Raw genomic sequence first — 23743 nt, 5'->3', positions numbered from 1 at the left:
CGCACCCGGCCAAAATTATGCATTTTTCTTTTCTTTACCTTAGTAAGTTTAGTTTAGTAAATATAAATGACTGAAAGAATTAAATCTGGTCTTGTAACTCTCCTAGGAATCAACATTCATAACTTAGATCAGTCAGCAAACTATGGTGCACTGTCCATCACTGATTTTTAATAAAATTTTGTTGGAACACAGCCATGCCCTTTCATTTGCATATTGTCTATTATAGTTTTCATGCTACAAGGGCAGAGCTGACTAGTTGCTACAGAGACTATATGGCCCATAAATGCCTAAAATATTTATGATCTGGCCTTTTACAGAAAAAGTTTGCTTTTCCTGACCTAGAATATTACAGCAGAGTTCTGTAGTGATAACTTCAGTATTGTTAAGGATGTTTGCATGACATATTGTCAGCCTAGAAGTTGTTGCTGGAATATCTTTTTAAAAAATGAAATTTTGATAAGTTTGCTTTCTTGTGATGTCATGTTCTATCAAAATATGGGTGTTTAAGTCCCTTGCTCTGCTAGAGTTATTTTAAGAATCAAATTTTCATCACTCTGTGCTTGACCTGTTTGTGGAAGATCAGGTTATTGGCAGACTAAATGGGACTTAAAAGTCCAGAATTGGTCCTTTTTTAAAAAGCCTGTTAGGCCGGGGGCAGTGGCTCATGCCTATAATCCCAGCACTTTGGGAGTCCGAGGCAGGTGAATCATCTAAGGTCAGAGTTTTAGACCAGCCTGGCCAACGTGGTGAAACCCCATCTCTATTAAAAATACAAAAATTAGCCAGGTGTGGTGTCAGGCACCTGTAATTCCACCTACTCAGGAGGCTGAAGCAGGAGAATCGCTTGAACCCGGGAGGTAAAGGTTGCAGTGAACCGAGATCATGCTACTGCACTGCAGCCTGGGCGACAGAATGAGACTCCATTCCAAAAAATAAAAAAGCCTATTTTCTGTATTCTTCAGTGACAAAATCTGAGATCACTTTCTATTTCCTGGGCTGTTTGGGTGCTGGCTGTGTGTGCAGGTTGGTATTCTAGAAGGCACAGCATTGAGAGAGCTGAATTTAGGTCCCACTCTAACATTAGCTAGCTGTTTGATTGTGGGCAAGTAATTTGCCTGTTCAGGCCCCAGTTTCCCTTCATCTTTGAGATAAGGAGAGTTGTTTGTCATCTAAATATCTTATTGGCATCCAAAAACCTATACTTTAATTTTTTAAAACTAGAATCATGTGCTGGCACTGACAGCCCAGTCACCTGATATTGAACATTTGAATGAAGTGAGCCTCAAGCTCCCACTTAGTGACGTAGCTGTGAAGACGTTACAAAATGTGAACCGGCAGTGGATTCGGGCCACGGCCACGGCACTGGAGCGTTGCAGGTTAGAACATCCCTTCTCTATCGTTGTTTCAAAGTAAAATTAACGGCTTCAGCTCAGCAATGGCATTGTTAATATGGGTGTGTTTTGTTTTAAACCTTTGTAGTGAGCTTCAGGGAATTGGATTGAATGAAAAGTTTCTTTATTGCTGTGAAAAGTGGATCCAACTTTTGGAGAAGATAAAAGAAGCACTCAAAGTGGATGTGGCTAACAGCCTTCCTGAGCTCCTGGAGCAGCAGAAAACCTATGAGGTAAACCTGTGTTCTCTGCCACCCTTGAACCACTCACCTGGGGCAGGAGTCAGGAAAAGATAGCTTTAAATAAAACACAGGGAGTGTACCTATCAGTCTCTAAATACAGAATGTATACCTTTAAGCAAATTCAGTTGTCAATTGGTCATTTGTAAAATTCTCATACGTTTCATAAATTTCAACATTTACTGCTCTATTTTGTTAGGGACAGGACTCCTAGATTTTCTGCAGTACATGGAAGCTTCTAGTACAACTTTGCTTCCACAAAATGCAAATATTATACCATTCTATCAAGAATGGTATAATAAAATATTTCAACTCATCTTTGTATTTTCACTCAGTAATTCTCCATAGTATTAAAGCACTTGGTATAATTATAACTGTAGCATTCATAATTTCACAGGACTTTCCTCAATGCTTATGCTGACATGTATTTGAAAATACTCCTGGTGGTTATAGGCAGATCAGTCTTTCTGTGTCACCCAGGCTGGAGTGCAGTGGTGCAATCTCAGGTCACTGAAACTTCCATCCCCCAGGCTCAAGCAATTCTCGTGACTCAGCCTTCGATGTAACTGGGACTACAGGCATGTGCCACTGCACCTGGCTAATTTTTGTATTTTTAGTAGAGATGGGGTTCACAATGTTGACCAGGCTGGTCTCAAACTTCTGACCTCAAGTGATCCACCTGCCTTGGCCTCCCAAAGTGCTGGGATTACAAAGGACACATTTCAAAAGTGTGCAGAATTAGTTCACTGCAACTTTTTAATGTTAACTGATTGAAGTCTGCATTGCTACATGAAGGTCATCCAATTAAAATGAAATTTCCCCTGCCAAAAAGCTGAGTGGCCTTGAATAAGTTACTCAACCTTTTTATACCTTAGTTTCCTCCTCTTCAGATGGATGTAATAATAGTACTTAAGTCCTAAGTCTGAGAAATAAATGAGACAATGCATGTTTTACAGAGTGCCTACCAAATCATAAATGCCTAACAAATGAGTATTAGATGTAATTATTATTAAACCTGTTTGCTTTTAAGAATATATTCATAGGTGATGTTGATATGATAGCTGAACATTTTTTTGCAGTAGATTCAAATAATATGAAAATTATTCATCATATCCTTTGTGAGCTTAGATTTTAATAGGAAATGTAGGTTCCTAGATTCATAAAATGAATTTTACTAGCTGATGTTTTCTGTTTGGACTCATATGCAGATGTTAGAAGCTGAAGTTTCTATAAACCAGACAATTGCTGATTCCTGTGTCACCCAATCTTTACAACTCCTGGACACAGCAGAAATAGAGAACAGGTGAGCTGTCTGGGTCTCATGAAGGTTGTGGGTGGATGAAAGGTAATGCATTCAGTTGGGGCAGGCTTTCTGCCATGTGAACCTTGACCATGTTGGTGCCCTGTGGCCGTGTTCATGACAGATCACCATGGGACCAGGCTTCTAACTATGTAGTGGGACTAGATCTTGCTGGGTGACCATAAAAACATCAATGACAGACACCTTTTCCCTATGGTAGATGGATGGGGTTAGCAGCCCAGCAGCTTTGGAAAATGCTCACTTCTCAAGTATTGTTAACTAAGTTTGTGCCCCCAAATGATTCTTCTGTACTATTTCCCTCTCTACCATCTTCCTCATGATGTTTTGCTACTTAAAAAATAATTTCTAAAAAATTATTCCTAGTGTTCCCAGTAAGTAGCTAAATCCTATAAGTATGAAGAAGGGCTTTCTCTCCATGCTACATATGTGGGCTTAGGGTCACTGGGCAGTGCCAGTCAGGCTGAACAGAGCCCCTTTGGCCAGTCTGCTAATGCTGAGTGAGTCTGCTCATGCAGCTGGTACACATGGCAGACAGCCTGGACGTGGCCTGGCCACTTATATACTTCTCTAAATGTCCTAATGGGTATGATTTTTCTTCCACATCACCACCCATACACCTCTGAATCTTCCTTCAGCATAACTAAGAAATGTAAAGCCCTTTCTCCCTAGATCTGAAGCAGTAAATTCAAGCCAGTTCCAGGATGATAAACTAATTTCTATTTGATCTGTACAGAAAAACATGACTTTCCCATAATAACTAAGAGGCCTTGTTTCTTATGTGAAGGATATTATTTATCCAGAAAAGAACTGTTGGCCGGGCGCGATGGCTCACGCCTATAATCCCAGCACTTTGGGAGGCCGAGGCAGGCGGATCACAAGGTCAGAAGATAGAGACCATCCTGGCTAACACAGTGAAACCCCATCTCTACTAAAAATACAAAAAAATTAGCCGGGTGTGGTGGCAGGCACCTGTAGTCCCAGCTACACGGGAGGCTGAGGCAGGAGAATGGCCTGAACCCGGGAGGCGGAGCTTGCAGTGAGCCGAGATCGCGCCACTGCACTCCAGCCTGGGCAACAGAGCAAGACTCCGTCTCAAAAAAAAAAAAAAAAAAAAACTGTTGAGTAGCTGCAATAAGGCATGCTCTTTATTGCTAAAATTATGTAAAGTACACTCAAGTAATCCATAGTGTTACAAAGTACCTGCCTGTTCATCTGTTTCCCATTGATCCAGTTTCTATTTTCCTTTCTGTATTTGGCATAATGTATATGAAAGCAGCTTCAGTTTGTTTAAGGGAATGGTTATGCATGCTGGCAAAATACCGGGCTACGTGCAGATACCTTCTGCTAACTTCAGTCTGCATGCTGCCCTTCCCAAAGCTTTAATCATGTTTAAATGGAATAGTACTCAGGTTTTTAGAAGTTGGGATTTTTTTTTCATGTAAATTATACTTATAAAAACTGAATCTGAGCTGCTATTACCCACTGATAGTTATTTTTTCTACATGTTGATGTCTGGATTCTATAACCATTTGTTTCTCCCCAGACCAGAATTTATTTCAGAATTCTCAAAGCTGACGGATCGGTGGCAGAATGCCGTTCGGGGTGTTCGGCAGAGGAAGGGTGACATTGATGGGCTGGTGAGGCAGTGGCAGGATTTCACTACTTCTGTGGAGAACTTGTTTCGCTTCCTCAATGACACCAGCCACCTGCTATCTGCAGTGAAGGGCCAGGAGCGCTTCAGCCTCTACCAAACCAGAAGTCTGATCCATGAGCTGAAGGTAGTGTATGCATCGTAGCATTGTGAGAACCACAGCGTGGCCATTATTTGCAAGATGTTCATTCACCTTTGGTTTAATGTTTTTGATGATAATGTGATCCAAGTGTGCTCTCTGCAATGTGAGGCCAGCAAGGTGCAGTCACCACACCCCACAGCCCGGTCCGTAGCATTGTGAGGTTGGAAACCCAATATTACCCATTCATCCAGAAATACTGAGGTTCTCTTGGGCCATGAGAGGAGGCATGGAGTGGAGATGGGTGAATAAAGTGGAGGATTTCAGGGCGACGGACTCAAACCACCCAGATTCGTAAGCCACTGACTAATGTATAAATTGACCATTAGTGTAGTAATCTACAGTGATGGTTTTGTTTACTCTTGAAGGGCAAATTCAGTGGGTACAAAAAAAAAAATAGAATGAATAAGACCTAACTATTTGATAGCACACAGTAGGGTGACTATAGTCAATAATAATTTAATTGTGTATTTTTTAAATAACTTAAAGAATGTAATTGGATTATTTGTAACTCAAAGGATAAATGCTTGAGGGGATGGAAACCCCATTCTCCATGATGTGCTTATTTGACATTGCATGCCTATATTTAAAATCTCATGCGCTCACAAAATTTTAAAACTAATTGTAAAAAATAAAAATAAAGGGGCAAATTCATTCAGGCAACAAAGCTTTCCAAAAGAAACTTGCTTGATGAGCACAGGATTAACGTAGGTGTTGGGATGTCCCATGGAGCTGTAGAGCTACTGTCCACCTTAGAGAAGCCTCTCAACAAACACCACCCTCCTGAAATCCTGCACAGCCCTCACTCGTTATGCAATCATCGCATATTAATTGAGTGCCTTCTCTGTGCCAATCACTGTCCTAAGTGCTGGGTGTATTCTGTGGACGGAGAGAAGACCTTCGCTCTCATAAGGGCAGACAAAGTAGTAAGTAAACCAGAATAATTAATCAGATAAATTAATAAATAGTAAAATATCAGATTGTAATAAGACTTAACATAGATCATTAAAACAGGGCCAGTAGAGATGGGGATGTGTGGCTCCTTTAGATTAGGTTGTCTCTGGCCATGTGACAATTAACCTGGGACTGAATGATGAGAAGGAGCCAGCCATGCAAGATCTGAGGAAAGAGCCTTTCAGACCGAAGGAGAGGCTTACTCCAAGTCCCCAAGATGAGAACAAGCTCAGCACAGCAGAGGAACGGCGAAAAGGCCAGTGTGACTGGCGCAGAGCTGGCAAGGCAGCAGTGGCAGGAGGTGAACTAGAAAGCCGGGTAGGGAGGAGTATTTTGCAGGCTGGGTGTGGTAGCTGGATTACCTGGTCTGGCTGGAACCAGGAAGCCTTTGAAGCATTTCAGCTGAGGGAGAGGGCAGCATGACACTGCTTGTTTGTTTCTTTTCTTTTCTTTTCTTTCTTTCTTTATTTTTTGAGATAGAGTCTCGCTCTGTCGCCCAGGCTGGAGTGCAGTGGTGCAATCTTGGCTCACTGCAACCTCCGCCTCCCAGGTTGAAGCGATTCTCATGTCTCAGCCTCCCGAGTAGCTGGGATTACAGGTGCCTGCCACCACGCCCAGCTAATTTTTGTATTTTTAGTAGAGAAAAGGTTTCACCCTGCTGGTCAGGCTGGTCTCGAACTCCTGACCTCAGGTGATCCACCCATCTTGGCCTCCCAAAGTGCTGGGATTACAGGCATGAGCCACTGTGCCCAGCCCTGTATTTTTTAAAGATCACTCTGGCTGTTCCTGGTTGTAGGGGAGCTAAAGAAAAAAAAGTAGGAATCCTAACATCGCACTTACCTATCGCTGCATAATGACACTCATCATTCTGTCTTGTCATTCTTGGGGTTGACAGGGGTTGGTGGTTTCTGCTTGGGGTCTCTCAGGCAGTTACAGTCACATGGTGGCTGGGGCTGGCATCATCTGAAGCTCACTCACATGACCGATGCTTAGGCTGGAACAACTGGAGCAGCAAGGAGCTAGGACAGTGGAGCTCCTCTCCTTGGGCATCATTCTCTGTGGTCTTGCCATGTGAGGGCTTCTGGTGGCCAGACTTCTTATATGGTACCCCAATGGCTTCAAAGATTCTTATCCCCAGAACAAGCTGTATTGCCTTATAAACCCAGCCTCAGAAGTCACATCTATCGCTTCTGCCACACTCTAATAATAAAGGCCATCATATGTGCCCACATGAGTTTGAGAGGAGGGGACACAGGTGCCACAGTTTGATGAGGATTGGCTGCAATCCCAACACATCCCTTGAGCCCAGTTTGAGACCAGCCTGGACAACATAGTGAGACCCCTGTCTCTACAAAAAAATTTAAAAATTAGCCAGGCGTGGTGGTGCATACATGTACTCCCAGCTGCTCAGGAGGCTGAGGCGGGAGGATCACACTTGAGCCCGGGAGGTTGAGACTGCGATGAGCCATGGTCGCACCACTGCACTCTAGCCTGGGTAAGAGCAAGACCTGTCTTTAAAAAAAAAAAAAAAAAAAGGTTATCTTTGGAGTTTCAGTGATCCTTGGAGGCAGTCATCTTGAAAGAGTCTGTTCGGGTGTGGTTACATCTGGGTGTTCTTTTCTGCAATAAGATAATGAGGTAACAGGGAGGGAAAGAGAAAACAATCATTCTCCTTGGTGAGTCCGGGTCTTAGGCAGATAAAGGACTTTAGCTTCTTTAGGAGACACAATGCGGGAGGGCAGAGAGACCCTGAGACTTCTTCAGTTCAGCATGTCAAAACACTGTATTTTGGAGTGTCGGTTTGTGAATCTGGTAAAGGAAAAGCTGGATGAAGGATGACTCTGTATTGAAGCTTGAGCATCTTGGTGAATAGTGTGCTGTTGACCAAGTCAGGGAAGACTAAGGGAGGAGCAGGTCTTCTACCAGTGGCTCATTTGCACAGCACAATACGTTGGAGAGACGCGCGTGGAGTGCCTGTGGTCCAGTTGCTGTTTCTTTTATTTGTGTGCTGCTCCTGAGGTTGCATTTGGCTTTCCTTCTTTGGGTATGGGTGATCTTCAGGCTTCTCAGAAACGCCTTTGTAAATTAGTGATGCTCTGTTGATGTTTATCAGCTCCCATTATGGAAAATGCCCACACTCTGTCTCCCTCAAGAAATTTCAAGGTGAAGGAAATAATATTTAATTGTGTTATTTATTTGCTTATATACATTTTTAGATATAGGTACTCACTCTGTCTCCCAGGCTGTAGTGCAGTGGCGTGATCATAGCTCAGTGTAACCTCAAACTTCTGGTGAGGCTACCTTGGCCTCTCGAGTAGCTGTGGCCACAGTACTCACCAGAATGCCCAGCCGGGAAAACGTATTTAGAACAGACAAAAACTATTTAATTTTTCCTCCAAAACCAAATGCCTTTAGGAATATGGACAAATTTTAAAGTTTTACTTTATTTTGTATTATAAACACCTAGTTTCAATCTCTTTAAAGAAAACCCATGTAGCCAGGTGTGGTGGTGCATCTCTTAAAAAACAGGACCTCCGCTACTCTCTGCATACTGCCTATGGAGTGGCCCTGCTCTGCAGGAGCAGTCACGGAGCTGTAACACTGCCACTAAAAAATAGAAAATAAAATAAGACCTTGTCTCTTAAAAAATTTTGTTTTTGATTTTTTTTTAATTTTTATTTTTTTGAGACAAAGCCTCACTCTGTCACCCAGGCTGGAGTGCAGTGGCGTGATCTTGGCTAACTGCAACCTCTGCCTCCCGGGTTAAAGTGATTCTTGCGACTCAGCCTCCCAAGTAGCCGGAATTACAGGCATCCACCATCATGCCTGGCTAATTTTTGTATTTTTAGTAGAGACACAGTTTCTCCATGTGGGCCAGGCTGGTCTCGAACTCCTGAGCTCAATTGATCTGCCTGTCTTGGCCTCCCAAAGTGCTGGGATTACAAGCATGAGCCATCACACCAGGCCTAAAAAATTGTTTTTAATTTTCAGAAAGCCTACATGATATTTGGATGGAATTTTTTAAAGCTGCCCCTTTGGGGCACATATCCATGTACATGTTTATGTGCCCATAAAAAGCTTAAGAAATGTATTTTTTTTGTATTTTTACCCTTTCTTGCATTCTTTCCTTTTATATTTGTTTAGCATAATGTAAGGTCTGTTACTTGATTTCAGGTCTGTTACTCCATTCACAGTATTAAGAAAATACTCTTAGACCCATTTACCTTGCAGGCTATTATTCTATGATGTATATTTTTTTTATTTCTCTGTGCTTCTAATCATTACACTAAGAATCTTATCTCACCGGTCTTTGGAAATTATTTTAAGAACACCTCACTTAGTAGTATGCTTATCTACTCAATGTAAAACATTAGCTTTTGATGTGAGTGTGTGTGTATGTACATTCTAACCCAATTTATCTAATTTATATCTAGTTTAACTCTTAAGAAAAACTCTGAAGGAAACACACACACACACACACACACAATCACATTTTGAACACATCAGAAACCTAAGCAAATTACTTTTCTTTTTTTTTCTTAGAATAAAGAAATTCATTTTCAGAGATGGCGAACTACCTATGCCCTAACCTTGGAAGCTGGAAAAAAGTTACTGTTCACAACTGATCTGGAAACTAAAGAGTCTGTGGGTAGGAGAATCAGTAAACTTCAGGACAACTGGAAAGACATGGAGCCCCAGCTGGCAGAGATGATTAAGCAGTTCCAGAGCACTGTAGAGGTAAACTCACCACTTACTTTTCCATTCATGATACTCAAATTCAGTACATAGATTTTCATTTGCGGTGTGAAAAACGGAAATGATTTTAGGAAACTGTAGTATCATGAGTTTCCAATTCAAGCTCTAATCCATAAGTCATGCCAGTTACTTAATGTGAAATGATGATATAGCATTGCAAAAGCTCAATGTTTAGTATTTAAATACTTGAGATTCTATTAAGATACTTATTTTTATGAAACAGGAAACATATTCAATTAAAGTTCAATACATAAAACTAATGTTCCATGTACAGCCTGTTCTTGGCATAGTATATGAAAAGAAACAGACAGAAACACTTCGTTTTTCTGCTGTCATCAGAGAATGTACTTTTCCATATAAGTGAATTTTCCAAATAATGTATGATTATACATTTAAGAACTACAGTGTTATATTTTAAGTCACTATTAGGAAAATCGTTATTGTTTTGTAATGCTAAGATACCAAGTTGTTCTCAAGGCCTCTGAATTGCTTTGAACGTATGGCCCTCCCTGAACTACTGTGCTCTTTGAATTCTGATATGGTTTTTATCATTTTTCTTTCTCTCCTCTTAATGTCAAGCTATTTTACTTTTCTTTTCCAAGCTCACTTACTTCTTATTAAAGCCCACTCTTTCTAACCTGTCATGTGTGCTAAAACTAGATAACCAAACTTATCAGACATATTTTTCTGAATTAAGAGTAAATATATGCTGAGTTAGGGCTTGAGATTTTCTCCTGTGAATAAAGTATCTGAATTTTATTTGGTATATGGACTATATGGAATTCATTAACTAGCAAACATTTGCTAAGCATCTGCCATGTTTGTAAAGCATAATGATAACTGCAAATAACAGTTTGAAGAACTCATGATTTTGCTTCTCCCTTTGCTTTCTTTTGAGTTGAGCTTCAGATAGTCGATATTGCTAGACAAGTGGCCTCCTGTCAGTGAGGGGTTACCATAGACTGAGGCCAACCCAAGTATGTTTAGGTATCAGCTGTACTGAAGAATAGTGTTTCATTGTAGATTTGTATAGTTTTAGTAACTTCAGGAAAAGAAGTTTATCCTAATGAATAGAATATAAATACCCTATAGTTGAAAATGCAGGCACCTATTTTGTTCAACAATTAAAATTTCAAGAAAAGAGATGGTCGACCCTTGACTTGGCTTTTAACCCCAGATCCATGGGCTAGTCATTTTTCTCTGAGCCTTAGTTTTTCCATTTAAATATGATAATACTTGTTTTAAAAATGATAATACTTTCCCTGTATATCTCCTAAGGTTATTATAATTACTATGGGTTAATAAAGTTGAAAATGCTTTGTAAACAGGAAAGTGCTTTAAGCAGAAGGTAGTAGTCAGCACAGTGGTGAGAAATGGAAAGTGAAGGTTGAATGTGAAAAGGTCACTAAAGCCAGGCTGTAGAAAGGAGAAGAGATTCAGCAGAGGAGACGGGTGATGGTGGAAAAGAAGACAAGGAAGGTGGCTGAGTGCTTCTGCTCTGTGGTGCTATTATAGCATATGCCAAAGACTGTCAATGCTAACAGTTAATCCATACAGTAGCCTTTTAGGTGTGAACTTTTCCAAAATTAAAGTAGAAATCACATTGGTTAGATGAAAAGGATATGGGGAGCGAGGAAGAACTTTTTTATTTTTATTTATTTATTTATTTATTTATTGAGATGGAGTCTCGCTCTGTCGCCCAGGCTGCAGTGCAATGGCGCGATCTCGGCTCACTGCAGCCTCCGCCTCCCAGGTTCAAGCAATTCTCCTGTCTCAGCCTCCCAAGTAGCTGGGATTACAGGCACATGCCACCACACCCAACTAATTTTTATATTTTTAGTAGAGACAGAGTTTTGCCATATTGGCCAGGCTGGTCTTGAACTCCTGACCTCAGGTGATCCACCCACTTTGGCCTCCCAAAGTGCTGGGATTACAGGCTTAAGCCACCATGCCCGGCCCAGAAGAACTATTTTCAAGCAAAGGCCAGCCTGGTGGTTGAAATGAGCCACAGGTAAAGCTGCAAGGAGGCTCGAGTCATATTGGTGTTCCTTCTGCTTTTGGGAGACCATAGTCTGCTCAAGACAAGGAACTGGGTATCTGTGTGATTTATAAAAACAAATTTAATAGAAAGATTATGTGGAGTAAATGAGCTATTCTGTTTCCACAATTCATTCCAAAGAGCAAAGTACTTACCAGTTTTAATCTTGTTTTCAAATAGACCTGGGACCAGTGTGAAAAGAAAATCAAGGAGTTGAAAAGCAGGCTACAAGTTTTAAAGGCACAAAGTGAAGATCCTCTTCCAGAGCTTCACGAGGACCTCCATAACGAAAAAGAGCTGATTAAGGTATTGAAATCCGAACAAGTGGCCAAGATAATCACTTAGCTGTTTTCTGAGTACTTGGAAGTGCTTTTTTGCCTCTTTCTGTGTTGAAACTGAGTTTTCATTTTCAAATCAGAAAATATTTTCCCGATCTACTGTTTAACATAACATGCTGGTCTCTGAAGGAATTAGAATTGATGCTTTTAAGACTGTTGTTTGAAGACGAGAAAGACTTTTGCAAAAACTCACTTCTTAGGATCTTAGGGGTTTTCTCCTTCAGGTCCTCTTTCTGTCTGTTCCTCCTCTGTAATATAAGGTGTGGCCTCTGAGATTCCTGTAAAAGCTGTTCCCTTATCAAATGTCCTTTTCTTTGAAACAAGAGTAAAATATGACTAAAGAATTCATTTTTGAAAGCCAGTAGGTTGGGGTTTGCTCCAGTATAACATTTTTATAAAACGGTCCAAACTGTATTCTTCCTAATGAATACCACACTAGCAAAAATTCCTGGATATTTTAGGCCTTAGCTGAAGACAAGGCAAACTTATGGATAGGAATTGAGGCCAGGAAAATTCCCAGGTCAGCAACTCCCTGCATCTCTTTTCTGTCTGCAGCTTTGATGTTTAAAAGACATTGAGAGACTGTTGGAATGGTCTTTTAATTTTTTACTTCCTTCAGTGACTTTCAGGGATCAAACTGAAGAAATGAGGAAGAAATGAATAGTCTCCTGCTTCAAGTTGGGCTAGAAATTAGTGTCTTTCTCCCTACATCTTTTTTCTTTATTGTAAAAATGTCTAATGTGCTAAAAGGCATAACAAATAATATGACAAACTGCCGTGACACCATCACCCAGCTAAAATATAAAAAAAAATTATACACACAGTTCAAGTGTCCTGTATGATCTAACTTCTCCTCCTTAGAGGTGTTAGTAACCCTGGATTTGGTGTTCATCATTCTTACACGTCCTAATAATTTTAATACTTGTGTTTGTAGGTGTCAGTGTTTTTCTTTGTTTGTTCATTTGTTTGTTTGTTTTTGAGAGACAGGGTCTGGCTCTGTCTTCCAGGCTCGAGTGCAGTGGCACGATCTCAGCTCACTACAACCTCCACTTCCCAAGCTCAAGCGGTCCTCCCACCTCAGCCCCGGACTACAGGCACACACCACCATGCCCGGCTAATTTTTGTATTTTTTTGTAGAGACGGGGTTTTGTCATGTTGCCCAGACTGGTCTCAAACTCCTAGGCTCAAGCAATCCTCTTGCCTTGGCCTCCCAAAGTGCTAGAATTACAGGCGGGAGCCACCATACCCAGCCTGCTGTCAGTGAGATGTAGAATTGCTTTCTGTTTTTAAACTTCATATGGCTAGGCATGGTGGCTCACAAGTATAATCCCAGCACTTTGGGAGGCTGCAGTGGGAGGATCCTTTGAGTCCAGCAGTTTGAAAGTAGCCTGAGCAACAAAGTGAGATCCCCATATGTACAAAAAAATTTTTTTAATTAGCTGGGTGCGGTGGCACTTGCCTGTGATCCCAGCTGCTGGAGAGGCCGAGGTGGGAGGACCCTTTGAGCCTAGTAGGTTGAGGATACAGTGACTCATGAATGCACCACTACATTTCCACCCTGAATGACGGAGTAAGACTGTCTCTAAAAAGTAAACAAAATACGTAAATTTTAAAACTTTATATAAGCAGTACTGTGTATAATATAATTTTTTTTTCTTTTTTTAAGACAGAGTCTCCTGTTGCCCAGGCTGGAATACAGTGGTGCAATCTCAGTTCACTGTAACCTCCACCATTCGGGTTCCAGCAATTCTCATGCTTCAGCCTCCTAAGTAGCTGGGATTACAGGCATGCGCCACCAGACCTGGCTAATTTTTTGTATTTTTAGTAGAGATAGGGTTTCATCATGTTGGCCTGACTGGTCTTGAACTCCTGGGGCCTCAAGCAATCCGCGTGCCTCGGCTTCCCAAAGTGCTGGGATTACAAGCATGAGCCACCGCACCTGGCCCACAATGTAACCTTTTTCCTTCATTATGATTTGGAGTCGTTGATGTTGGTACCTAATGCACATTCATTCTCACTGCTGTATAGTATGCATTATAAGAATATGTAGTCACTTGGTATTATCAGATTTTTTTTAACTTTTGCTAGTCCAGCAGCTGTGAGTGAGATAGTATCTCTTTATAGTTTACTAGTCAGTTTCACATTTTTTTCATATTTGCCCTTTTGTGAATTGCCTATTTGTACCTTTTACTGATTTTTTTCTATTGGGCTATTTGTGTTTTTCTTATTGAGTTGAAGGAGCTGCTTATTTATTTTAAATATTCCTCTTCTACTGAGTGTATACATTGCAAATGTCTTTTCCCATCTAAGAGCCTATTTTCTACTTTTCCTTGGTGTTGCTGGCTGAACAAAAGATATTTTGTTAATGTGGATGAATTTGTCAGTATTTTCCTGTATGATTAGTATTTTCCGCTTCCTCTGTGAAATCTTCATACTAAAGTCGTAAAATACATGCTTACATTTTCTTCAAAAAGTTTTCGGTTCTTGGTTTTTACATTCACATCTTTATTCATTGAGGAATTGATTTTTGCATACATTTTAAGGCAGAGATCCATTTTCTAATTTTATTCATCTGGATAGCCAGTTCTCTTGGTGCCTATTTATTGTCTAATGTCAAATATCGAATTTCCATATACGCAGGATTCTTTTCTCAGTTCTCTGTTCCATTGGTCTGTGTAGCTCAGCTTTAATATCAAACTGTCTTAATGGCTGCACTTTATTGTAACACATCTTTATTTCAGGTGTGATGTGTACCCAAACCTTGTTCTCTCACATTAGTTTGGATGTCCCTAGGTCTTTGATCTTCTGTAACTTTGAGAAGCAGCTTGTTAAACCATGAAAAGTTCTGATAAGAGTTATAATTGAATTGCATTGAATTTATAGATTAACTTGGATAAATTTTTTTAGTATTCCTGCTTATGCTCATGAATGTGGTATATATTTCCCTTTGGTCATATTATTTAGTTTTTTTCACTAATGGCTTATAATTCTTTTTTTTTTTTTTTTTTTTTTTTTTGAGATGGAGCTTCATTCTTGTCACCCAGGCTGGAGTGCAGTGGCACAATCTTGGCTCACTGCAACCTCCGCCTCCCTGGTTCAAGGGATTCCCCTGCCTCAGCCTCCCGAGTAGCTGGGATTACAGGCACCTGCCACCACGCTCAGCTAATTTTTGTATTTTTAGTAGAGATAGGATTTCACCATGTTGGCCAGGCTGGTCTCTAACTCCCGACCTCAGGTGATCCACCCGCTTTGGCCTTCCAAAGTGCTCGGATTACAGGCCTGAGCCACCATACCTGGCTTATTCTTGTTATAATTTTCTTAATCACAAAAGATATATCTTTTGTTAGATTTATTTCTTGGTGCAATATTTTGAAGCTTTTGAAAATACTACTTTTTCTAATTGTATTTTTTAACTGATTATTGCTGATACCTAGAAATGCAATTGGTCTTTGCATATTTATGTTTAACCATCTTGTTAAACTCTTATGTTAATTCCAGCAATTCGTTTATGTATTTTTTTGGGTGTCTGTGGGACCATCATCATCTGTCAATAATGACAAGGTTATTTTTGTTTGTTTCTTCTTTTTAATATACTTTTTTTTTTTCCTACTTTTCCTACACGGGTCAATACCTTCAGAACATTGTTAAGCAGAAGCATTAATAGCTGAGTCATCCATTCTTGATTTTAGAAGAAAATGATTCTAACATTTCACTATTAAGTGATATTTGCTGGTGATGTGTCAGTCAGTGGCTTTATTAGGTTAACAAGATTTCTATGCCTAATTTTCAAGGTTTTTATCATCCCTACCTCATTAGGTTTAGAGCAAGACTTTGGTAACAACGGAGAGAATTTGGAGTCATGCTCTCAGCTGATACACAGAGTTTCCTTCCATAAGGTCTCGGAACCTGTGCAGAATGTGACATGTAAACCCTTGAGCAGCCATAATTTTTTTCAAGTATCACACGTCTCAGTTTCCAGTGGGATCTTTTCAACTTTCATGGTCTCAGCATCCTAGTTATCAGTGGAAAGAATCAGGGAAAGGGAAAGAGCATTGAGTTCATTCAACCATGACCATATTCCAAAAAGATCCCAAGTAACCCAAAGCTTGTCCGGGTCAGTGTGTTTCATTCCTGATTCACCTGGGGGAAATATGCTAGCCACTTGACCAATTTGAGCTCGACTTTCCTCCTCATAAAATTATATTCCCTTCTAAGCACAGCTGCAAAAGAAAAGATAAAAGATAAAAAAGAAAAGTATATTCCCACTACAGCCAAGTTGAGGAATGGAATGATTTCCTTACATATATGTTTCATGTATATTCTAACTTCACTATGATGAAAATTGCTACAATGGACATCTGTGTTTCATAACACTTGTCCAAAGATTGAGTCCTTGGAACAGTTCGGTTTTTAAATAATTTTTGTATAAGTAATATAGTCACATGGCTCAAAATTCAGAAGGTGCAAAAGGTATATGTGATAAATTTTTCTCTTATCAATTCCTCTCCACAGAAGCAATCAATGTTACAAGTTTGTTGTATATTCTTCCAAAGATAGAGTATGCATATACAGGCCAAAATTTATTTGTATACCCATTCTTTTTCAGTCCTCCTTTTCCCAAATGGTAGTACAGAAAAATGGGACTTGACAGTTCCACTGGTAATTGAGTCCATAGGCAAGGCCTAAATGCTGTCCTGATACTGCAGAGTCTAGTCAAATCCTCTGCAACACACCGCTTTTTGTAGCCAAACAACTTGAAGTTTTACATCCCATGTTACATAAAAAATTGGAAATTTCCAGATATTCTTGTGGTATAGATAATTTATCTGGTTGAATGAAAATGGTGGAAACTTATCTGATTTCTCTCTGACAGTTTGGTTGCAAATCTGGGGCAATTTAATTTAAAGACAGGCTTGATTGTTGACATTTTTATACAAACTGAACGTCAGCTATAGTAAACTTCCGCAAGAGACCTCATTCTATATACTGTTTGACTCCCTACTTTTTTCATGTAGTGTTTATGAACATTTTAAAGCTCTCAAGACATACTGCCAAATTGCTTTCCTTTCAGCCATATATTTTGGTATCTGAAAACTTGCTGTGCAGCAGCACCATGGCAGGTTCTGGGCACTGCATTAGTGAGCGGTGTTGTCATGGTCCCTGCCATGTGTGGAGCTAATGGTCCAGTCTGCCAGAGGGACCTGTTCACCAGATAGCCACACTGTATGCACAGGGGTGTGTGTGTGTCTGTGTGTCTGTGTCTGTGAACATGGTGAGTGTTAGAGGGGAAAAGCTCAGGGCAATGAGAGTAGAACAGGAGTCTCAACCTTATCCAGTGACTGTACACTTTCTGATTGTCAATATTATAAGTATTCAAACCATACTGATTGAAACCTGGCTGGGCATAACTTGGCGGCCGAGCCAGCACCTCTGAGCAGGGCACTGGACAGGCTGAGCTTCCTGCCACCTGACTGGGAAACTCTGTCTGAAGCTCAGCGGTTTCCAGATCTCCAATTTCAAGTCAGTAAGTGGTACACCTTGGCTGGCAGGTGGCCCCCTTTATGTTATATAGCTTTCCAAAGCCTTCCACTGTGGAATCCGCTGTCATCTACTTTACTGGAACCAATTGTGAGACCAAAAGCAGGTAATACAAATGTTAAATACCTAATGATTTAGCTTCTGAGAAAGGTGTTAATTCCTCATTCTACATGTAACCTTTAAAAGAATTCTCTGGGCCACTTTATTAAACATAAATTGTTGTTGGTAAGTTACGAAATCATGCCAATGTAGCTTTTAGAACTCTGAAAATCAATCAGAATTAACATACTGTTAGGGCCCTTCAAACTTATCCCTGATTTTAGGCATAGTATCAGCAGGGCATGGTGGCTTGCCCTTGTCATCCCAGCACTTCAGGGGGCTGAGGCAAGAGGATCACTTGAGCTGGGGAGTTTGAGACCAGCCTGGGCAAAATGATGAGACTTCCATCTCTACAAAAAAATTTAAAAATTAGTCACGTGTGGTGGTGCATGCCTGTAGTCTCAGCTACTCTGCAGGCTGAAGCATGAGGATCACTTGAGCCCAAGAGGTCAGTCAAAGCTGCAGTAAGCCATGATCGTGCCACCGTACTCTAGCCTGGGCAACAGGGTGAGACCCTGTCTCTAAAAAAAAAATAATAAAAGTTAAAAAGGCATAGTATCTTATTTCAGGTTTCAGTTAACAGATAGGACTGGAGACCCTTAAAATGTGCCAAGTCATGAAGAATTGTAAGCACAATAAAAACCTGGTGGACTCAAGTGTTTTGTCTGTTTCCTTTTACCTTCCCTGCTGTGAAAGTAAATCTCTTGAGTAAATCCTAGATTTCAAAGTTTCAATTTGACAATGACAGTGCTGCTGCTGCTTCTTTTTTTTTTTTTTTTTTTGGAGGTGGAATCTCACTCTGTCAGCCAGGCTGGAGTGCAGTGGAGTGATCCTGGCTCACTGCAACCTCCGCCTCCTGGATTCAAGCGATTCTCCTGCCTCAGCCTCCCGAGTAGCTAGGACTACAGGCCACCACGCCCAGCTAATTTTTGTATTTTTAGTAGAGACGGGTTTCATCATGTTGGCCAGGTTGGTCTCAAGCTCTTGACCTCAGGTGATCTGCCTGCCTCGGGCTTCCAAAGTGCTGGGATTACAGGTGTGAGCCACTGAGCCCAGCCATTGCTGCGTTTTAAAAGATAGGTGTTTCCATGATCAGAAAATTATCTGCTAACTAATCTTTGCCAATTATTAGAAAAGTTTATTTCTGTCTTCCATTATACTTACTCATTAGTTTCAAAAGTTAGCCAAAAATAATTCCCTTTGAACATAAGTCATTGCTGTTACATGATTGCCACAATAGCAGCAATGCATTTCTTAGAGGTTTTTTTAATGGAAAATCACATTTTAAATCTATCTGAAATGTAGTTTCAGGATTAAAAATTGTATGTGTGCGTGTGTGTGTATGTCAAGATTATTAGATTCCAAATACACTTTCCTCTGAATAAAGACCTACATGACTTTAAAATAGAATAAATTCTGTCGAAATCAGAGCTACCTGAGGAAATGAAAATAAAGGTAGAAAAGAGTTTTCCTTTGAGAAGAAGGTGGTGGAGAACTGGCCAACCACAACTGCAGGCGCTCGCCTTGGGCTGTTTCCCATTCAGAAGGTCCCTCCCCTCTCCTGGCCTCCCCTCCCCCAGAGTCTAATCAAAGGATTAGCCTACAGGTTTGGAAACAACAGCCGCTTGAGTTGAAGGCTTTTTACCCCCTTCTTGTGATTAAATGCAGGAACTAGAACAGTCTTTGGCTAGCTGGACTCAGAACTTGAAAGAACTTCAAACTATGAAGGCAGACTTAACCCGGCACGTTCTCGTGGAAGACGTGATGGTTTTGAAGGAGCAAATAGAGCATTTGCACAGACAATGGGAGGACCTCTGCTTAAGGGTAAGTCAGCTCACTGCAGGGCACGGCTGTTTGGGAGTGGATTGAAATGTCTCTGAAGACCAGACAAAGTAGAAAGGAGCTTAATTTCATTGAACCGGAGCCCCTTTTCAGTGGGACCCTTGGCCTGGCCGCTGCTCCTTTAGAAGGCAGCAACATGGTTTAACAGATTTGACCCTTTTGTTTCTCCAGCGCTAAATGCTAGAACTTTGCACGCTTTTAATGAGCTTTTTTAAAAGTCACTTTAGGTGGAGACAGAAATTGCAATTCTGATCAGATGTGTAGACCGCTCTCTGGCTTGTGTAGGTGGCAAGTCTTAATCAGTGTATCAGAAGCAGGACCCAGTGAAGAGGTCCTTTACTGGGGAGTCTCTTCTGGGCCTAACAGCAGGAGTCTTACTTAATGCCCAGCAAGCATGGGAGCATTTCATATGAGTACTCTGCATTCACAGGCAATCTGATGTTTATTTCAAGTAGCTGGTTTCTAAAATTCTCTAAGAGAAGTGATCAACTGCTGTGTTGTCTCAATGGATCACTTTGACTTATTGAGAATGGGATTGTGTTAATAGAGTATTATATGGTATAGGCTTGTGACAGGATCAGGATTGAATTAAGGGATTCAAATAGTCTTAAAGATCTTTGTTTTAAGAACATAGAATTCTAGCGAAAATAAATTCCTTAATCTCATTTTGTGAATTAAGAGATGTATTTAAAAGTTGAAATTCAGACACGTTCTCCTTCTTGATTTTAGTATTTAATATTCACAATGTACCCTAATTTTAAATGTTCTTTTAGAACTTTTCAAATTTTATATAAAAGAAAATATTTAGAATATATAAAAAGTGTTCTGAAAGTTAAGGTAGACAGGAAGACTGGGGCCCAGATGTTCCTAATTGTTACTATTATGAAATCAATCAGGATGACCCTGTGCAAAATGCCAGAATTTTTAAAAGATAAACAGATGCCCTGAGGAATGGAAACACAACACTTGTTCTTCTAGGATAGTTTTCAAGCCTTTTAACACGTTTGGCTGGGTAGGATATATAAGCATTCAGTATTTTCTCCTCCGAAAAGAGCAGAGGTTTCTTTATACACAGCAGGAAAATCTCAGAGAATTCAACCTTGGTTTCCTGGTCCATATAGTGTGGTGTCAAAACTTTACCAAATAGCCACCCCCTTTTAACTCTAAGATTCTGAAGATTCTTAAAACCTGGGAATACTTTTGTACATCTAGTAAGGCTGATTTGCATTGTTTAAATTTATATTTAGTGAAATTTAAACCTTTAAGGAGGAGGACCCTTAGCTGATGTCAGTTTAGGGGCTACTTATGCGTAATGGGGCATTGGGTATTTTGGGGTCAGCCTGCTTGCTGCAGACCAGCTGTTGGCGATATATCCATGGTTTCCATCCAAAATCCAGTGCTTAGCAGGAAAGTGGGTTAAATGAGTGATGTACATTGTTTTTGGTTTTACTTTGGTTTGAAGCATAACAATAGGACATTTAAATGGCTGTAGTTTTCCTGGTCCATTTGCATTATAAATGTTTGATTTACATTCTATCTGGATTAATAGTTTTTAAATAGGACATTGTCCTTCTGTTGGTATAAGGATTTGATTCGTTGTTAAAATGGCAAGGATTTGGGTTATATCTTCATCTAGCCTTTCCGTTTTTTTGTTTTTTTTTTTTTTGAGACGGAGTCTCGCTCTGCCGCCCAGGCTGGAGTGCAGTGGCCGGATCTCGGCTCACTGCAAGCTCTGCCTCCCGGGTTCCCGCCATTCTCCTGCCTCAGCCTCCCGAGCAGCTGGGACTACAGGCGCCCACCACCACGCCCGGCTAGTTTTTTGTATTTTTTAGTAGAGACGGGGTTTCACCGTGTTAGCCAGGATGGTCTCGATCTCCTGATCCACCTGTCTCGGCCTCCCAAAGTGCTGGGATTATAGGCTTGAGCCACTGCGCCCAGCCCCTGTTTTTAATTTTTAATATAACTTGATAGTAACACACGAGTATTGGGTAAAACAGTCCTTCCAATCAGCTACATTTCAGGTACAGTATTTGTTATTTTTTATGGCATTTATCACAGGTGTAAGAAACTTCTGTTGATGCGAAACCCTAGGTTTTTAAGAGGCAAAACCAGACAAGGGTGAGTGTAGAGAGCTACTGATTAAAATGAATGAAACTCAGTCTTTTTGATGTGAGGGAGAGAAGGGGGTGCTTTCCTTCCTGGCTATACTCAGCTGCCAAATGTATTTTCATTTGCAGGTGGCTATACGTAAACAGGAGATTGAAGACAGACTCAATACATGGATTGTATTCAATGAAAAAAATAAAGAGTTGTGTGCCTGGCTGGTGCAGATGGAAAACAAAGTTCTACAGACAGCGGACATTAGTATTGAAGAAATGATTGAAAAGTTACAGAAGGTACGGGAGGATACCCAGGTGGATGTAGTTCTGACTACCGTGAAATTGTCGGCCCTCCTCACTCCTAGGCCCAAACAGGTGCAGGGTTATGGGTGCTTCCAGTAGTATAAATTTTAGAAATTTGAAGGGACTTCACTATTTTTGATCCTTTTGAGAGAGCAGTTGGAAGAGAGAAGGTTCCGGAGAGATGGGAGTGTGAGACCATTGTCAGTGGGCATGGTACTGAGGGGAGTTGCTTTCTCTCCATTAGGAAGTTTGGCCAGGGAAGGGGCTTACCCATCAGCTGATACCCCAAGTGAGTTAGAGTTTCTCTAGTTGTTATTAAGAAGCTCCCGTTGGCCAGGCGCGGTGGCTCATTCCTGTAATCCTAGCACTTTGGGAGGCCGAGGCGGGTGGATCACCTGAGGTTAAGAGTTCGAGACCAGCTTGGCTGACATGGTGAAACCTCATCTCTACTAAAAATACAAAAATTAGCCTGGTGTGGTGGTGGGCGCCTGTAATCCCAGCTACTTGGGTGGCTGAGGCAGGAGGATTGCTTGAACCTGGGAGGTGGAGGTTGCAGTGAGCCGAGATGGTGCCATTGCACACCAGCCTGGGCAACAGAGTAAAAATTCCATCTCAAAAAAAAAAAAAAAAAAAAAAAGCAGCAGCAGCAGCTCCCCTTGCCAAAGGGGAGAGGCCAAAAGCAGTGAGGCTCATAATTTTGAAATGGTCACTGATCTCTGCAGGGAAAAGTAATAACATTCTTGCTGCAGTCACCCAAAACACCACTCAGTCAACCCTCTAGAAAACTGTAAACGATAGCAGCCTAATTAGTTATGCTCAGTTGTCCTCAGTTCCCAAGTAGGTTAAAAGAAATCTGTGAGAGGAAACAGAGAGCTTTTGAAATAGGTAACTGTTAAAAACAAAGTAATTATTGCCTTACGTAGTTTGCGTTTGCCTGATGCTTGTTGCCTGACTTTTTAGCTACTCATTGAAAAGTTAGCTTCATTAGAAGGTATGAGGTTTTGAGACAGTGTCTCACTGTGCTCCCACCTCAGCCACCCGAGTAGCTGGGACTGCAGACATGTGCCAGCATACCTGGCTAGTTTTTTCAGAAGTGGGGTCTTGCTATGTTGCACAGGCTAGTCTTGAACTCCTGGACTCGAGTGATCCTCTTGCCTCGACCTCCCAAACTGCTGGGATTATTGGTATGAGCCACTATACCTGGCCAATTTTTTTTTTTTTTTTTTTTTTTTAATTTCAAGAGGCAACTCTCTGTATGTTTTTGGCTGGAGAAGAAATGAATTTGGGGTAATTACCCAGGCTTTATGTTTTGGTGCCTTTGCCAGGACTGCATGGAAGAAATAAACTTGTTTAGTGAAAACAAGTTACAGTTAAAGCAGATGGGTGACCAGCTGATCAAGGCCAGCAACAAATCGAGAGCAGCTGAGATCGATGACAAGCTCAACAAAATTAACGATCGTTGGCAACATCTTTTTGATGTCATCGGATCAAGGTAAGAGATGGGCTAAAAATGATTCTTACTCTCCAGGAACAGTAATTACTTTACAGATCTAGTAAACTGAGCCCAGCCTGCCTCTAAGATGATCCAGCAATTTTGAAAGTTTACAGATTAAGGCAAAGTTTGATTAAAATGAGTGGAAATTCTTTCCATGTTATAAAAAAAAACTATATGCTAGTATATACCACCTTAATATTTTTTCTTTCGCTTACAACTTCACATGCATTAGTTTTAAATAAGGGTTGGAAACTTATTTGGAAAGGGATCCTTGGGAGGGGTTGTTGTTTAGAAATTCTGACTCTGTGTTAGCCTTTATGTGTCCCCACAGCGGAGCCATGCCTGTTGGTCCTGCCTCAGTATGGCAAATCAGGCAGGTGAGGGCACAGGCCTGGTTTCTGGAGGCTGGGAGCCCATGACTGCCCCGCCACCCGCACTCAAGGCAGGGGCAGGAGTCTACTCTAAGTGCGTTGGCTCAGAGTGCCAGGTCTCCCATGGGTGTCTTGTCCTAGGATGTGGATTTGGACACAGCCAAGTCCT

At 40.9% G+C, this 23743-nt stretch overlaps 1 protein-coding gene across 1 annotated transcript in view; it reads left to right on the top strand.

Moving 5' to 3' along the window:
- Nucleotides 1–23743, top strand: part of SYNE2 (spectrin repeat containing nuclear envelope protein 2) — a 374975-nt gene that overhangs the window by 313854 nt on the left and 37378 nt on the right. The window contains 9 exon segments of the mRNA XM_017892401.1: nucleotides 1222–1376; nucleotides 1480–1624; nucleotides 2839–2933; nucleotides 4495–4729; nucleotides 9239–9433; nucleotides 11670–11795; nucleotides 19133–19288; nucleotides 21544–21702; nucleotides 23034–23200. Of these exon segments, the coding sequence (XP_017747890.1) occupies nucleotides 1222–1376; nucleotides 1480–1624; nucleotides 2839–2933; nucleotides 4495–4729; nucleotides 9239–9433; nucleotides 11670–11795; nucleotides 19133–19288; nucleotides 21544–21702; nucleotides 23034–23200 (1433 nt within the window).

This window comes from Rhinopithecus bieti, unplaced genomic scaffold, assembly GCF_001698545.2.
Source record: "Rhinopithecus bieti isolate Rb0 unplaced genomic scaffold, ASM169854v2 scaffold_20892, whole genome shotgun sequence".
Classification (NCBI taxonomy): Eukaryota; Metazoa; Chordata; class Mammalia; order Primates; family Cercopithecidae; genus Rhinopithecus; species Rhinopithecus bieti.
Note: the sequence above shows the minus strand (reverse complement) of the source record. Positions and strands in the feature narration are given on the sequence as shown.